The sequence below is a fragment of the Cajanus cajan genome, chromosome 5, assembly GCF_000230855.2.
Source record: "Cajanus cajan strain Asha chromosome 5, NIPB_CcT2T_4, whole genome shotgun sequence".
In the NCBI taxonomy this organism is placed as follows: Eukaryota; Viridiplantae; Streptophyta; class Magnoliopsida; order Fabales; family Fabaceae; genus Cajanus; species Cajanus cajan.
This window is the reverse complement of record NC_138521.1, coordinates 61203912-61221438: the sequence shown is the minus strand read 5'-3', so window position 1 is coordinate 61221438 and position 17527 is coordinate 61203912. Positions and strand designations below refer to the sequence as shown.

General features: G+C 33.9%; 2 protein-coding genes and 1 long non-coding RNA gene across 3 annotated transcripts; all 3 read left to right on the top strand.

The window, feature by feature from the left end:
* The first annotated feature begins 4278 nt into the window (after nt 1-4278).
* Nucleotides 4279-5004, top strand: LOC114916543 (uncharacterized). Its single transcript, XR_003805084.2, has 2 exons — nt 4279-4354; nt 4717-5004. It is a non-coding gene; the product is annotated as an uncharacterized LOC114916543 (long non-coding RNA).
* A 3937-nt stretch (nt 5005-8941) lies between these two features.
* Nucleotides 8942-11511, top strand: LOC109809462 (uncharacterized). The gene is made up of 2 exons (XM_020372787.3): nt 8942-9446; nt 9661-11511. The coding sequence occupies exons 1-2, from the start codon at nt 9225-9227 to the stop codon at nt 10876-10878; spliced, it is 1440 nt and encodes a 479-aa protein (XP_020228376.1). The 5' UTR covers nt 8942-9224; the 3' UTR covers nt 10879-11511.
* A 142-nt stretch (nt 11512-11653) lies between these two features.
* On the top strand, nt 11654-13334 carry LOC109807047 (early nodulin-like protein 6). Its single transcript, XM_020369576.3, has 2 exons — nt 11654-12003; nt 12807-13334. Exons 1-2 carry the CDS (start codon nt 11820-11822, stop codon nt 13145-13147), a joined length of 525 nt encoding a protein of 174 aa, XP_020225165.1. The 5' UTR covers nt 11654-11819; the 3' UTR covers nt 13148-13334.
* Nucleotides 13335-17527: the final 4193 nt, after the last annotated feature.

Below are 17527 nucleotides of genomic sequence, written 5' to 3'. Positions count from 1 at the left end.
AAGGAAGACAAGCTCGATTTTAGTTGGATAATTGGACTGGACTGGATTGCTTAGTGATGTTTCATCATAGGTTGTTTCTAAATTCTAAACAACAAAATTAAATTATTGCTATTATGGAGAGCTGGATCGAGGATAATTGGGTTTGAGATCTAAAGTGGCATAAAAAGTGGTTTGAATGGGAGACCAATTTAGCATAATCCCTTTGGCATGTAATTACTAACTCCTCCATTAGGAAAGGAGTATTCGACTCTTGGATTTGGTTGCCTGATTAATCTAGGGTTTTCACTATTAAATTGACATACAAATTTATTCAATTTAAGAGACTTGATAGTGAGGTGAATCAAATTTTTTTTTGGTATATAGATTTGGAATCTTAAGGTCCATCCAAATCTACATTTTTTCATGTGGTAAGTGTTCCACAATGGAATACCATCTACAAACAACCTTTTTAGAGGGAATGTGCTATAAGCTCAACAGACAACAATAGTTATTATACTCTTACTGCAAATTAGACAAATAGTTTATCTCACATATTTTTTGCACATGTAATATCGTGGTTCAGGTGTGGAACTAATGGTTTGCTTGACTAATTTGCCTCGTAGTCCTACCTCAAGAAGTTGAACAACACTCCTTTTTTTTTTGTCCTATCTCTTCAAACTCAAATGTGAAAATTAATGTGTTGTTTGGTATGCAACAACTTGGACCATCTAGAAGCATAAAAATATGTGTCTTCAAGGGTGATCAATTTGATAGGGATATGCACATGAAGGACATAGTTAATTTTCACATATTGGTCTTGGCTTGATAAGGAGCATAAATATTTCTTATACTCTTTCAGTCAATGTTGTCTTAATCTAGGTCTTTACTCTCTTAAAAGTGACTAATACTAGTGTCTTTTTTTTGAAGATAGCAAAACAATATGTTGTTAGTAGTTTAGAAACTATTTGTTTGTGTTGAAATGTAATTCTATCTTTGTTGTTGTTTTGACCCAACAACCAGTTTTAATATTGTAGGGAGAGGTTACATGTATAGAGGGAGATGATAGATTATCTATTTTATTTGTAAGTATTAGGTACTCCTTATACCCTTTATTATATTTTTCTCTTTATAATATGTATTTTCTTGGTTGTGAAAAAAACATGAAAAACTTTTCAAAAATTTTTTCACCTTCCCATCTTGTATATAGACTTTACCTTGTGTTAATAAAGTTGGTGTGTCATTTTTCGGTCTTCAATTTTTTTGGTCATTTTCTTTTAGTTGTTTTTTTCCTCCATGTAAAAAAAAACACAGTAAAATCCATTAAAGACAATATATTTATAACTCATTTTATTTTACAAAAATAGTAATAATAATAATAATAATAATAATAAGTATTGGATCAATCCTGAAGTATCTTCTAAACTTTGCCAAATTAACTTTCAATTCTGAAGTATGATAAGTATTAACTTTCAATCTTGAAGAATGATAAATATCTCTAGCATACTATTAACCAATCTACCTTGGCTTCAAGAAGCCTGAGTGAAAAGCAAAAGACATCATCTGTAAATAATAAATGAGAAATACAAGACCATTCCTAGTTATTAAATCTTCCTTGTTCAATTAGAATATTAGAATCTACTTTATTAGTCTCTCCATTGCTGAAATCAACATTAACATAATTTTTTATTTATTTATCATAATACGCTAGATTAAACTTGAAAATCTAATCCATGATAAGGTGTCATTAACAAAATCTTTTGAAAGATTAATGTTTAAAATACTACATATAAATATAAAAATAATAATTTTAAAAGAATTGTTGTCATTAAAACATTAGTTTTATCTTTGTAATAGTATAAAATCACTTGCAGCAATTTCAAAAATAAAATTTCTGCTAATTTATACCGGAATTATGAGAATTAAATTTTTATATAAAAGTAATATAATTACTGAATAATAATATTTTGAGCCTATTTTAATAACCTCTTTTATAAAAAAAATATTGATTAATATAGGGTTGAAATGTTTTACATACTTGATAAATATAGCAAAAACTTATGTAGTACATATAATGTTTGAAATAGTTTTAAATTTATATTTAATAAAATCATAAATAAAATGTTTTATGAGCTCTTACTGTATTTACATAATTACACCTTTGACAAATATCACCTAAATTTTTATGAGTAAGAAATATTTTCATTTTTAAATAATGTGAATGTGAATAGTTAATTTATAATTTATTAAATATTTTTATTACAAAATAGTTTTAAATTATTTTTCACTAACATCATAAATAAAATATTTTTTAATTACTCTATCTATTACATAAATATACCTAAACAATATTGTTAATTTTTACACAAATATACCGCATCCTATATTAATAATAATTAAAAAAAACTACTCCTTGATCACAAAATTGTACAGGAAACATTAACAATTAAAAATAGTACTTATTTTGTTTTCTCAGTACGTTTTCTATACAAATTTTAGGAAAAAAAAGAGAAACAAATTGAAAATAATATGTAGTTTTATAAGTAAAAAGATTGTAGCATACTTTAAATCATTTGTTTGATTGTCTTATTGTTGTCATAGTTTTTTCTTTTACAAATTTTAATTTAACACAAACAATAAATCTTTTTTTTTTCCCTCATGCACAATGATAAATGAAGTGATGCCATTAGAAAGATTATTATGTAACCACTCCTCCTTTGAAGATCATGATTTCGTAATGAAATCCGCACATTGATTAATTTCTTTCTCAAAACGTACATAGCAGAAAAATCCAGTTCTAGTTATACATGTTTTAGCTTCTTATGCCAAAGTTGTAAAATGATGGTAAGGAGGAAGATCTTCCTTAACGAAAGCAATTGTGTTTGTTGAATCAAAATAGAGTGATATCATCCGCAAGGATTCTCACATATAGTCTATGCATGAGTATGCATGGTAGTTAATTTTTTCATATCAATTTTAATTTTAAAACTTGGTTAATAATAAATCATTTGTTAAATTTAACGAAACTATATTTAATTAGTGATTTACTCATAGAAAATATACTTATGTAATTTAATGGTTTCCTATACTTTTATAAAATAAGTTGTTGTAGTAAACATAGCTGGACCCAGCACACTTTAATTTTGAAACCATATGCCCTAAAAGATTTTGTTTGTTAATGATGTGATCGATATCTTATGACTTAAACACACAAGGACACAATCAGAAAAGTTAATCCATTAGGTGGAAACCAAAAAGTTAAATCCACTATGTGTTTGATTTGCTATATATCATTAGATTTAATAGAAGAAGAAAAAAAATGATTGTTCAACGGTTAATGCACAAAAGCATAGTGAAATAAGACAAATAAGATGAAACAATGACACAATTTTTTTTAAATTCTTTTGTATTTTACCTAATAGATCATTGGAGATACTTTCACTGTTATTTTTCATCACCATCATTGAATCAAGCACTAGGTATAGTGCTTTGTCCACAAACTTAAAACCAATTGGGCTCATCTGGTTAACAAGTATCATGGTCTCGTAATTCATAGTTTTTAAAATAATTAAAGTCAATCATCATTTATTAACATACATTATGACTTAATAAAAGAGGTTTAATCTTGACTAATTTATGAAAAAAAAATAGCGAAAGGCTAAAAATTGAAATTTTTTAAAGAAAAACTAAAAAAAAAATTCTTAAAAAGTTGAGAGATTAAAATTTATTCAACCCAAATTAATACTTTTTAAAAAATTGTAGTCATTAACATATTCATTGCATAAAAATAAAAAAATAAAAATAGTATATTAATGTTTTTAAATTATCTTGAATAGAAATATTTTTTTTAGTAACTATGATAGAGCGCTTTTAACTATTTGTTTTAAAAAAATTAAGAGTTTTTGTTACTTCTAACATCTTTTAAATTATTATTTTAATTTTATTTCTAAATTAAATTTCAGTATTTCTTAAAATAATTACCATACAATAAATTATTTATCAACAATCTAATTTATATGATAAAAAAATATGAGTTTAAAAAAATAAAAAAATTGCAATGTACTAAAATATGAATATAAATATATTTTAAAATTTTACATGAACCTTTCAAATTACCAGAGTCGAGTTAAGGATTAGAAAAATTGTAATAAATGGTAGATCTATAATAATTTAGATTTGATTTTTGTTATCATAATCATATTATTATTGATATAAAAAAATAAAAATATATAATTTTAAAAAAATATTAGGAAAAAAAAAATGAAACCTATACGTGAAAAGAAAATGTGAAAATAGTGAAACCGGGCCCAAAAGTAGTTTCACAAACTGTTTCTCTTAGTGCACTGAATCTTGAATTTATAGGAGACTTCAAAAGAGGGTAAATTCAAACCCTAATTTCTACCCTATAAATACATTTTACCTCTCTGTTTTCTGAGTGGCTGCAACTGATTCATTGCATCTTTTTAATCAGGGAAATCACAGTTGAGAGAGTTCTAAGAGAAGAGAAACGTGAGATCTCTGTTTTTCTTTCTCCACTGCGTTTCCTTGGTTAAAGATATGTGCTGGATCATACTTTACGCCTTCTCTCATCGTCATATATTTTAATCTGTATTTAACAGTATATGCACCCTCTATTTGTTGTTCAGAATTCCGATCTGATGATCTGCGATGTTCATCTGAATTTATTTCGTGTTTTTTTTTTCTTCCATAAATCGAGTTTTTCTTACTTTTGTTCTGCAGATATTCTCTCGGCTGCAATCTTTCGCTTTTGCTTTTTTCCTTGTTGCGGTTTCGAGTGTCAGATTCGCTTAGGATCACGACCTTATTATTATTATTATATGTTTATCTTTTATATTCTTTCATTTATCGAGATCTGGCTATTCGTGTTTGTGTTGTTTGCATTCGGAGAGAATTTTTGAATCTGAAACTCTTGAGATTCAATACGCACTGTCTGCTTACCTGTTTACACAGGTTTGATTTGGGAGTTATTTTGGTAATGTGAAGCTCGCCTATGGTTCCTGTTTCTTATATTTATCTTCAATTAGAGAAATTATTGTTTAAATTCTTCGGCATGGTGGTTTAATTTCCTTTGTAAACAATTTTGGACTCTATTATATAAGAATCACGGTTAAGAGTTGTTGTACAAATATTTGCTTTTAGATAAACTCAATTGAATTGTAAACAAACTTTTCGATACAAATCCTGACTACTTCACTTCCTTGACTTTTTTTGCCTTCACCTTTCAAGTTTTTGAATTCGTTATCGTTAGTCAGTCAACATTCTAGTTTATGTCATTGTTATACGTTTAAAATAATAATGCAAAATTCAAATAAACACCTTTTTTTCGGTGTTATATAGTTTGGTACAAGGAAATAGTGGTACAATTTTGGTATACGTGAGATATATTCAGGTCTTTTTGGATTTGGATTTTAGACTTTTTGACCATATTAGGGTAGTTTTCAAAACATTACTAAAGTGAAGTTGTAGTTTTGAAAATGGTTGTTACATTATTTATTTATTAATTTAAAAGTGTAATTCTGTCCGATGATAAAGAGGTAAAATATTATAAGTTAATCACTTATATACCCTTACTTATATACTATCAGGATAAATTTTTTTTTATACTAATAACTAATTATATATCTTAATTGTGCCATGTTACATTTAAAAGGAAATATGTTTCCAGTGACATAACACAATTAAGAGATATAATTGATTGTCGGTAAAAAAAAATTATATTAAAGTGATTAACTCTTAAAAGATATAATTAATTATATAAATGATTAACTCAAATATTATATATAATGGCAATACAAATGAATCATAAATGCATACTACAACAAAAAAAGTTAGCCCCAACAACTTCTAAAAATGTAGATTCGTCTCTACTTACAAGACATCAATAAGATGGTAAAAGTTTAAAAACAAAAAGGTTTTATATGCTTTCAAAATAAAATAAATAGTTTAAATATGTTTATATTTTTATAAATAGTCATGACAAATATATATATATAGGAGAGAGAGAGATGTTGGAATCCACTTGAAATTGCTTCAACTTTGCATGTTTTTCTCACTTTATGAATTCTAATATTCAGTTTTTTCTTGAAAGTTTTAAGTTTGAAATCCACATGCGTAGAACCGGACAAAATTAATTAAATTAAACTAAATTATTAATTAACTGAATTATATTAAATTAAAAAACAAAAATTATTTAAGATAAAACTGAATTAAATTATTTTCCAGTTGAAGTTGGGTTTACTGCACTAAACGGGGCTGGTCCTGATCGACGACGGGTGGCAATCAGTTTGTCAGAAGAAGAAGAGGGTGTGGATCGAACCTCAGCAGGGGAGCAAATGTGGTGTAGGCTCGTGAGGTTGGAGGAGAATGACAAGTTCAGCAAGTATAGGAGTGGAGGGAGGAATGGGTATGGGATGGGGGCGTTTGTTAAGAGCAGGTGTACGTTTGGCACGCGCTCTGTGGGAACTGGGGTGGTGTTGCCTCAGGTTCCGGGCATGCCCGAAGCTAAGGTGGTAACTCCGAAGCTGTCCAAAGGGTTGGGAATGACAATGGAGGATTTGGCGGTGGATAAAATTAATAAGAAATTGAATGACAATTATTCCCTGCTCCTTCCTACTCCTTTCTCACGTGGTACAGTTTAATAGAATAAAAAATAGTTTAATTTAATTTGTGTTATCTAATTTTTAATTTTGTATAATTTAATTAAACTATTTTTTAGTTTAATATAATTTTTAATAATTCAGTTTAATTCAATTTAATTTGTCTACCCCATGCGGACCTCGACACCCGTCCAGAATATATATAAAGCATTTTTAAATGAAGGAAAAAAGAAAAAACATTTTTCTTATATCTACTATTATTTAATGATATGCATACAAAACAATCAATAAAGGTTTATTGGTGGATTGATTTGGTTTAAGTTCAAGATAAAATAATATTCAAATGAATTTAATTTATTTTTTGAGGTCAACATATTTATTGTATTTTTAAGTCAACAGATTTAATTTAATAGTTTTTTAATCTAATTTGAACTTGGCTAAGATTGAATAGGTTTAATTTGAGTCATTGTGATAAATTAAAAAAAATATATTTTAATCTTATAATTCTTTCATATATTATTTACTATATGAAATTTAAAAATTCATTCCATTATAAACTAAAATGGTTCATAAAGTTTAAACAAAAATTAAATCAATGTCAAGGATTAATGTTAAGAACAAATTACTTTTTCAATTTTTTTTTCTTTCTTTTTTTACAAATAAACAGCAAATTCGGGATGTGACTTTGTGAGGCACGAGAAAAGGTATAAAAAAGAAGAAGAAGAAGAAGAAGAAGAAGGTTGAAGGCAAAAAAAAATGTCAACCTGAGAAATGCTTCATTTTTCAACATTTGTTACACACTATTCTCTATCATTCTTTTTCTTACATATTATATTAATAATCACATTTATCAATTTCTTATTCTTTGTATCATAGTGTTAAAAAGCACCTAAACAAAGAGTAAACTACATTTCTTTATTTTTTCTCCTTTTCACAATTGAAATAAATAATATTGTATAAAATTTGTGTGATGTGAGGAAAAGAAGAAAAAATGAAAAGATAAAAAAATGCCTACTTGAGAGATGATAAAAGGAAAAAACAAGACTATTTTTTTGCATTGATTGTGCACTTTTCTCAATTTCTCTATTCCATACTCATCATATTATTAATCTCACTAAAATCACTAGTCACCCTAATAATTAAGATCAGATAGATATATGAAGGGTTATATTTGATTTTTGTTACTGTGGTTGAAATCTTTCTTACCAATTAAAAAATTATTATGGATGGCACTTAGCATATTTTGTTATTCTTCCCTTATCTTATCTCTCAGAATCTATTCACTCCTTTTTCTTCCCCTACTTCTGTTCATGTTCAACAAGATCATTTTCCATTATATGAAGTCCTTTTACATGTACTTTTTAAACTGATCTTAATTTTGATAATTGAGGGCGGGGGAGAGGCCTTAGTCTTGGATGAAGGGAGATTGAAGAAAAGGACTTAATTGGATGGTGACTGTGAACTGCCTTCAATAGCTGCATGCAGTACATAGTAGGGCTAGTCCTATGCCCTAGGGTGGTCCAAACTTGTATTTGCAATTGCAACATCACCAAGCATTCATCATTATTTCATTACTATTTGACAGTATCTGTTATAATATTCTCACAAGTTTAATACTTATTTTATGAACCTTTTGGAATTACACATTACAATAAAGAATTGCTTAAGTTGCATAAAGTAAAAATATATATATATATATATATATATATATATATATATAATGTTTAAAAATGCTCTCATTGGTAATAAATGTTTTACTCTTAATAATAGAAGATTGCTGTAATTTGGTATTAGTCCATGTATATTATGTGGACGTGCATGTGAGTGTTTCAGAAGACGAGTTATATGTAGGGTCCCCAACCTCAAACAGTCAAACCTTACCCCACTCTAATATTCTGTTATCAGATATTCAGATTCTACTGTACCTTATAAATTATCACATAATCACTTGTGCTAATTTTCGTTCATTCCATTTTCCTTTTCCTCTCTAAGTCATGCAATGTTAAATCATTTCACCATCTAGCATCTCTAGATTTATTTAACAAATTTATTTTGGATGTTTATAAACAAGAAATGTTTATTAAATATTTACATTCTTTGATTGTGCAACTTACTATAGTATATACTCTCAGTCTGGCTACAATTAGTTAAAAAAGAGTTGAAAACTTATATTTATTGAAAAATGAAATGCTGGGATGTTTGTCCTTCCTTTCTTTCATTCTTTAATGTGTAATTAACTCTACTCAGTCACAGAATAGTAAAGGAAATTATAATAATTTATGACTAGTTGGCCTTTCATAACAGAAAAGCACATATATGCAGCACTATAGGCTGAACTTCTATGCTATAAACCTAATCATTGCTCTTACTTCTAAGGAATCTAAGCTATAAACACATTTTAACTTGGTTTTAGATCCTTCATCCTTTACTGCTCTTGGCATTTAATGTTTCCTGAGACAAAGAGCTGCTACCAATCTTTCTTCTCAACAGGGAAATTTATTACTCTATTATTGATCCTTTTTTCTTGCATGTCATAGTTACTACGACCTTGTGATCAAGCCTATATTACTTTGATAGGTCATGAGTTTTTCCTCTTATGCTCCTTGAAACTATTTACATTTTTCTGCCTTGATGCTTAGAATGGCTATAAGTTTTTCATCATGGAAGTGGCAATGTTTTCTTTGTTTTGTGTTTCTCATTTTGTCTTGTCATTGTAAGGGCCAAGACTCTTCATTGTCACCAATGAAGAACAAAGAGAAGGAAGCCATCTACTCTGTTATTCAAGGGTTTGTTGGACAATGGTGGAATGGTTCATATCTTTATCCAGATCCTTGTGGGATGACTCCTATAGAGGTTTGAAATCTTGAACTTTTAAAGTGAAAGGATGAATCAGATAATGTTCATACCATTGTTTTCTTCCTTTTTCTGTCTTAATGGAACAGTACTATCTTAAGTTTAGAATATTACAAAGAAAACAAGGTTGTGTTTCACTATAATGATTGCATTTCTTATAATTTCTATTCAGTCTCTGAAAAATTTAAACTTCTATATTTTGGATAATATACAGGGAGTTTCATGTGAGCTATATGATGATGGCTTCTGGCATGTAACTGCTGTAAACTTTGCACCAATTTTTGACAACTGTCTCATGTGCAACCACGATGCTCAATTCCCTCAGCAACTATTCAAACTCAAGCACCTAAAAGTACTCTCACTGTCTGGTTGCTTCCTTTCTCCAATCCAAAATCCTGTTAAACTCCCAATTTCAAACTGGGAGAAGTTCTCACACAGTTTGGAATCTTTGACACTTAGATCAAACCCTGGTCTTATTGGGACCATTCCATCAGGAATTGGAAGCCTTAGGAGGCTTCAATCTTTGGTACTTCTAGAAAATGGTCTAACAGGTGAACTACCACTAAGGATTGGTAATTTGGTCAAATTGAGGCAACTAGTCCTTGCAGGAAATTATCTGGTGGGTGAGGTTCCAGCCAACTATGGAAGGCTTTCTAAGCTTTTAATATTTGATGCAAGCAGGAATAATCTTTCAGGAGTTTTGCCATCAACACTAGGACTTTTGGATTCACTTCTAAAGCTTGATTTGAGTAGCAACATGCTTGAGGGAGAGTTGCCAAGGGAGCTTGGAAGGATAAAGAATCTTACCTTACTTGATATCAGTCATAACAAACTTAGAGGTGGTTTGGCCAGGACACTCAAAGAACTTGTTTCCTTAAAGCATTTGGTTCTTTCCAACAACCCTATAGGGGGTGATCTCTTAGGAGTTACGTGGCAAAATTTCCAAAGCATAGAAGCATTGGACCTTTGTAACACAAGTTTGGAAGGGAGTGTGCCAGAGTCCATGTCAAAAATGAAAAGGCTCAGATTTTTGGACATTAGCAACAATAATCTCTCTGGAGGTCTCTCTAGAAGTTTGGAAAAACTGCCATGTCTTAGAGCTCTTCATGTAAATGGAAATAACTTGAGAGGTAGACTTGAGTTCTCAGAGAGGTTTTACATGAAAATGGGAATGCGTTTTGCAGCTTGGAATAATGCAAATCTATGTTACATTGCCAAACCAAGGCACCGAAGGCCTTATGGAATAAAGCCTTGTGTTCAGAATATTACTATATCTGAAGGGGTTTCAACAGTTGAAATAAGTGAGGGGAATTACAAGGATTCCTTTGTAGTGGCCTCTTTGGGAGGTTCAGGCTGTGCCTTTTATGGACTTTGGTGGGTTTTCACTGTAAATGGAGTTCTTAATGTTTTCCTGTGGAATATGTTGTTTTAGTTCATTTTAGAGAAATCCGATATCACCACATCACATGAATGTATTGCCTAGAGAAGTAGCCATAGTTAACACTTGGATTCTGACTTTGTCATCTGTTGCTAAACAAATTTATGACTTCTGAATTCCATTACATGCATTATGATGGCACAAAAAAATGTACATGCATGTTTCTCTAATCACCATCGGAAGATGCACGTGTCCAAAAGGCGAAGAAAACATGAATTTTGTAAATAGAGGTGATCGATAAGAACGATAAAAAATTGACTATTGTAACATCCATTCATGCAATTGCAAATTAATTATTCTGGAATCTGGCTTCTTGAGTCCCAAACGACTGAAAATGACAGAAAAGCGTCTCTTAGAAAAAAAAAACTAAGCAAAGAACAAAATACAAGTATATCAACTACACTTTCAACTGGAATATGTCTAATAAATAGCACACTCTCACTTCAAAGTCTTCTTACGTATATTTGATTTAACATTAAACGTGCATTCTCCAAAAGTTTCTTCCCTCATATGTAAATAGGTTTCCTTTTATTTTTTAAACTATTTGTTCAAAGTTGAATATGTAGAGTCAAATCAATTGAATAGCTTAACGGCTGTTAACAGCACATGCACAATTTGTAAGAGGCTTCTAGAATTAATTTAGAGAAAACAGAAAAAATCTCAAATATCTTAATTCTGAATCAGCTGATTTCACTCAACAACCTCATCTATAAAAAACAGTTTAGATTTAAGACCAAGTCAAAGACCACTGTTACCCTCAGTCACCCACGACCCCCAAAACGTGCTCCTCAATCCTCTCCCTCTTCCTAGTTAACAAACTTCACTTTCATTTTCAACTTCAATTCAGGTCCCTTTTTAAGTCCAACGTTAACATTAAACAACCCCATTTCACAAAGCACATTACACACTACTCTAGAGCATCTAGAAATCCTAATATGACTATTCTCTTCAAAGTTTTCCTTTGCTTGATCCTAATTTTCTGTTGTAGCTCCCTTGTCAATTGCACTGAGTTTGAAGTTGGAGGCCACGATGGTTGGATTGTCCCAAAATCAAAGGACGATGATCAAATGTACAATCAATGGGCATCTAATAACAGATTCAAAGTTAATGACACTCTTCGTAAGTACCACTTTCTATTTAGTACCTACCCTTATATAACATATAACCATTTTGTTTTCAAAAGATAAGAATTTAAATAGAAAAAGTTTGAAAAAATATTCAGTCTGATTAGATACTAATTTAAAAGTATTTTTTAAAGTCCCTTTATTAAAAAAAATATTCTTTATTTTTATTAGAAGAAGTTTTGAAAAGTGTTTCTAATTTGTATCTAAACAGACTCATAGCATGATAAGAGAAAAAAAAAAGAAGAAAAAAATAAGAAGTATTAATGAGATACTTAAAAATATGGAAAGTCCAAAATCATCATCTTTTATTCTTTGATACATTTAAATAGAGTAATGATATATGCCATTTATAATGAATATACTTAATTAAAGGTCTATTTGAATAAATTTTCTCAGAAATATGAGAAAGAAAATAAGAACAAAAGATGAAATAAATGTTTTTATAAATTAAAATTAACTTATATATAAATTGTCATAAAAATTCTCTTAAAAGTTTTGATAAAATCTTGTTTTTAACTTATTTTTCAATAAGAAATTTATTTTAATTTTTCTTTTTGTTTTTTCTCCTAAAATTACTTCAAGAGAAATTTATTCAAACAGATCTTAATATTCTTTATTTATATTTATATTTTTTTTTAATCTTTTTCTTCTTATTACATCATATGACCTGTTATATGTACACTTTTATCATTTTTCAGGTGTTTAGTAACACATAGGGTTTCATGCATTATTTTCCATTTAAACATATTGAAAGAAGCACATAACATTTTCTTTTTAAAACTTATGGGATTGTTATAGTGTTCAAGTACAAGAAAGACTCGGTTATGGAGGTGATCGAAGAAGAGTATGAAAAATGTAAATCCTCTCATCCCCTCTTTTTCTCCAACAATGGTGACACTGTGTTCAAGTTTAACCAAGCAGGGTTGTTCTTCTTCATTAGTGGAGTTAGTGGTCACTGTGACAGAGGGCAGAAGATGATCATAAAAGTGTTGGATATAGAGGCAACACCTCCACCCCAATCTGCCAACGACACTGCACAAAAACCACATAAAAGTGGAGCTGCTGAAATGACTCCTATGAGAACAATAACAACATTGGCAATTTTTGTTTTGTCAACTTTATGCTTCATTCTTGTGTGAGGTTTATGAAATTATGAGTGTCCTAGGTGTTATGTTGTTGGAGTTTTAATTTTTAAGTAGTAGTTTATTCGTTGTTTTTGCCATGTCTCAGGGTTGGACTTCATTATAGTATATGTTATCTAATTATATTGTTTCCTTCTTGATTTGGTATTGGTTTTTCCTGAGTCAATGTGATTTACATTTTTCATAGGATGCTTATTCTGATTTATTTTTTTTAATTATTATTGAAAATGATGTTTCTTTCTCATAATGAATAGATGATATTATGAACTGACAAATTTTGCATAGATGGTATTTTTTTATGAAGGCATTTTGTGACCTGACGCGAGAATAATTTGCGCTTTGCATAATAATATCTTTAATGTTATGGTATTAAATTACCATTTTCGTTAATATCTGTCGCCACCCGCCGAAACGGACGTTGGCATTCGCGACGATGGTCGGACTCTTTTTAAGTTTTGAAAGATGATGGATTGTTAGGACGATTTATTCTCAAACTGAGACCTCATCGGACTAACAATACTATTAAATGATTCTCACCAATCTATGTTAATCCCAAACGGGACCCTCCATGGATTAGTGGTTTTCGTAAAAAGAAGGGTTCTTGGAGTCGCCACCAATATTTTATTCAAAACATTGGAAAAAGATATAAGGCAATTGATTTTAGTAAATCAACTTTGGCCATTACAACCAGAGTCGGGTAAGGGAGTCGGTTACGTGCGATGAAGGTGTTAGCACCCCACAACGCCCCTTTCGGGTTCCCTATGACAGATTATTTCATAAATAACAGTATAAAGTTACTAAATTACCCCTATTTATTAGAAACGATTATAGATAAAATATTTACATGATGAAAGCTCTAAACATGCAATGCAACAATCAAAAAGCAATGAAAGTGGTAAAAGAAAGGATTTCGAAAGAAACCTTCGAAGCGGGCTTTTATATATATCAGAACAACGTTAGGAGGTTTTTTGGCGCTCCTTCCCACTACACGTCCGCTCGCTCCTTTCCCCTAAGGATAATTTTTACTATGGAAATCAAAGAGATTTCCCTTCGACTTATTCGAGTCTCAAGCTAATGGCTCATGACTCAAGAACTTCGTCGGATCGGCTCCCGGAGAGATATCTAGGGCAGAGAATAGCTCAAAAACCCAAGAATACTCAGCAGGAGGGTTGAGGAATGTGTAAAAAGTGTGGGAGGACGTGCCAATGACGTCCTATTTATAGGATTGAGGCGCAATACGGCCTGGGAGGTCAATACGGCCCGTATTGAGTTTTTGAACTATTCAATACGGCCGTATTGAAGTTCAAAAACTTCAATACGGCCGTATTGGTTTCAGTGTGGCCGTATTGTAGTTCAAAAAGCTCAATACGGCCGTACTGAACCTCTGGGAGGGCGTATTGAGCTCCAATCCTCACACACCCTTATTCTAAGCTACTCTAAGACTTCTAGACCTACAAAGAATCATCCTAGGGTCTTCCAGGAGTCCTTCCGGCTGACTTTCCTTCGGTCTTTGAGAGTCTTTGAGCTTTATTTCCGACCCGGACAATTTTAGGGGTCTACAGCTGCCCCCCCTTTACTTAGTCGAACGGCTTTTTGGTGTACCGGTTGACAAGTAAAGGAGTTGACCCAATTGTCCGGGGAGTAAGCCACCCTTCCGACTTGTAGTGTCTTCAGGTGGGAAAACTGTTGAGTAGCCTTTCCAGGTTGAGTATTAGTCGTCGCCTCTCCAGGCTCGTGCATACTTCGGTGTTTCTGACGACCTCGGTAGCGTGAGTTTGCCCTCTCCAGGGTTTGCATGCCTCTGTGTTTCTGACGACGTTGGCAGTTGCATACCTCCGTGTTTCTAATGACGGGGTAGCTGAGTATTAGTCGTCGCCTCTCCAGGCTCGTTGCATACCTCGATGTTTCTGACAATCTCGGTAGCTGCATACCTCCGTGTTTCTGACGACGGGGTAGCTGAGTATTAGTCGTCGCCTCTCCAGGCTCGTGCATACCTCGGTGTTTCTGACAACCTCGGCAGCTTGAGTTTGCCCTCTCCAGGGTCTGCATGCCTCCGTGTTTCTGACGACGTTGGCAGCTGCATACCTCCGTGTTTCTGACGACGTCGGTAGCTGAGTATTAGTCGTCGCCTCTCCAGGCTCGTTGCATACCTCGGTGTTTCTGACAACCTCGGTAGCTGCATACCTCCGTGTTTCTAACGACGGGGTAGCTGAGTATTAGTCGTCGCCTCTCCAGGCTCGTGCATACTTCGGTGTTTCTGACAACCTCAGTAGCGTGAGTTTGCCCTCTCCAGGGTTGCATACCTCTGTGCTTTTGGTCACTTTGGTAGCGCGAGTTTGCCCTCTCCAGGGATTTGAGATGATTTCGTCTCCACAGTCCACGATGCTGCTTCGACGGTTGTTTTCGATTTGGGTGCCGCTGAGGGCTGGATAACGCAGGGATCCGTCTAGGGGATGTGCAGTTACTCATAGGTTCTTGTGTCCCAACTTTCCATTGCGTAGTTGGTGCCCACTAGGGAAATTCTGATTCCTTGGGGATGTAGACACAAAGATGTTCTTTCTGATGTGAGCGATGCCTTATGGTTGGCTAACGTCCTTTCGACGTTGGTGGAGTATCCCGGTTATCTTTATTCGGGTGACTCTTTTTGATTTTCTGGTTTTGTTGCCTCTGCGTAGGCTGTTATCCGCTGGGGGATTCTGTCATTTTGATCTTTTCTGATTTTCCCTTTTTTGAAGGAGTGCCTCTGAGTAGGCGAATGGGAATTAAGGATCTTGTGTATCCCAGAGTATTATTTAGAAAGCCTCTGCAGGCTTAGCTTCACTCGTCGCTTGAGTTGGAAAGCCATCTTCCACTGAGGAAGTCTAAGTCCTTTGACTCGGATGCTCTGTTCGGATGATCATGCTTCCATCCGGGAATCTTGCTAATCTTGCTCTGATAGCTTTCACTGGGAATTCGGCCCAAGAGTGCAAGCTGAGATGTCTCTGGGGAGTATTATTTCGGCAAGCCTCTCCAGGCTTAGTTATTCTGTATGATTGTTTGATTTTCTGAATTTTGCCTTTTTTGTCGATTTTTGGCTTTTTCTGTACAAAAATTGAAGTGCTAAAGAATTTTGAATTCGAAGTGGAGAATTTCATTAAATGAAATTAAATTTGTACAATGATAATGAAAAGTGGGGCACCGCCTGATCCATCAAATAAACAAAAGGTAAGAAAAAGAGGTCGGTCTTCACTCCTCTGCCGGCGGATCCTGTGGAGGGTCTGGGAAGTGACGATGCAGCCAGACTGACAGGCTGTCAAAATCCTGTCGTAGGGCGTCGATACCGTGCTGCGCAGTGTCGAATCGAGCGTCGATGCTCTGCTGCAACGCGTCGAAACGAGCATCGAAGTAGGCCCTGTCCTGCTGTGAGGTGTCGGCCTCTGGTTGCGGGTCCACATCACCCGGGAGGTCGTGGGTGGTCGCTCGTACATATTGCCTTCCTGTCCTGGCAATAATCTTCATGTTGAGCAGGGTGGCAGCATTGATGGGCTTGGGCGCCAACTCCCCTGCCTCTACGCCATCGGGGCACCCCCAAGTCTCGGCGAGTCGTGAAAGGAGCGTGGAGACCATAATGTATCCTCGCCGAGCGTCGCTACCCTCTCTTGCCCCCAGATTCTTTATATGCTCGAGGAAAAAGAATCCGGGGTTGGCCCTCTGTCCGGTGGCCATGCAGTAAAGAGCCAGTAGATCCTGCCGCGTCACTGACTCTGGGCTCTTCAGTCTGGCGTGGATGGAGCCGGTGATCAGCTTGTGGCAGATCCGGAGCGCAGTCGGGAGCCGAGTACCCTTCACTCCAGCGTGGTAGTCCATCTGACCCGTGATCTCTCTCCACATCTCGGTCGGGGTCAGGTTATCGGGGCACTCGCAGACGGCGTCCCGATACTCCAGCTGATCGGCTCGCTGAAAGAAGCCAACCTGGACGTTGAACTCATCCAACGTCAGGGAGCGGTATCCTCCCTTCATCCAGAAATCCACCGAGTAGACCGTTGCGCCGTAGCTATTCGTCGACTCTGTGACGCCGACGGTAGCCAAAAACTCCTTGGTCGCAGTCGGATAGATCTTAGGGTGGGGGTCAAGGAGGAACCCCCATCCTATGGCGTTGATGTAGCCTCTGACCTCATCCTCCCATTCCATTGCCCGTAGGATGTTGAAGTCGAGCACCCTCGACGGATGGAAGACGAACGTCTCAAGGAACTCCAGCCTCTCTTGATGTCGCGCGGTCATTTCGAGTTGCGCGGGGCCCCTGTGCCTCTTTCTTGATGACTCGGCCATTTCTCGGAATTGGAGAGATCTCAGATACACTCACAGTCAAAGTATGAAGAGGGATGAGAAGGATGTGAA

Excerpts from the sequence above, each read along its gene's own strand:
- LOC109809462 (XM_020372787.3), top strand. The coding sequence starts at position 9,225 with ATGCTTAGAATGGCTATAAGTTTTTCATCATGGAAGTGGCAATGTTTT. Across the intron at positions 9,447-9,660 it reads GTGGGATGACTCCTATAGAG|GGAGTTTCATGTGAGCTATA; the intron begins GTTTGAAATCTT and ends GATAATATACAG.
- LOC109807047 (XM_020369576.3), top strand. The coding sequence starts at position 11,820 with ATGACTATTCTCTTCAAAGTTTTCCTTTGCTTGATCCTAATTTTCTGT. Across the intron at positions 12,004-12,806 it reads CAAAGTTAATGACACTCTTC|TGTTCAAGTACAAGAAAGAC; the intron begins GTAAGTACCACT and ends GGATTGTTATAG.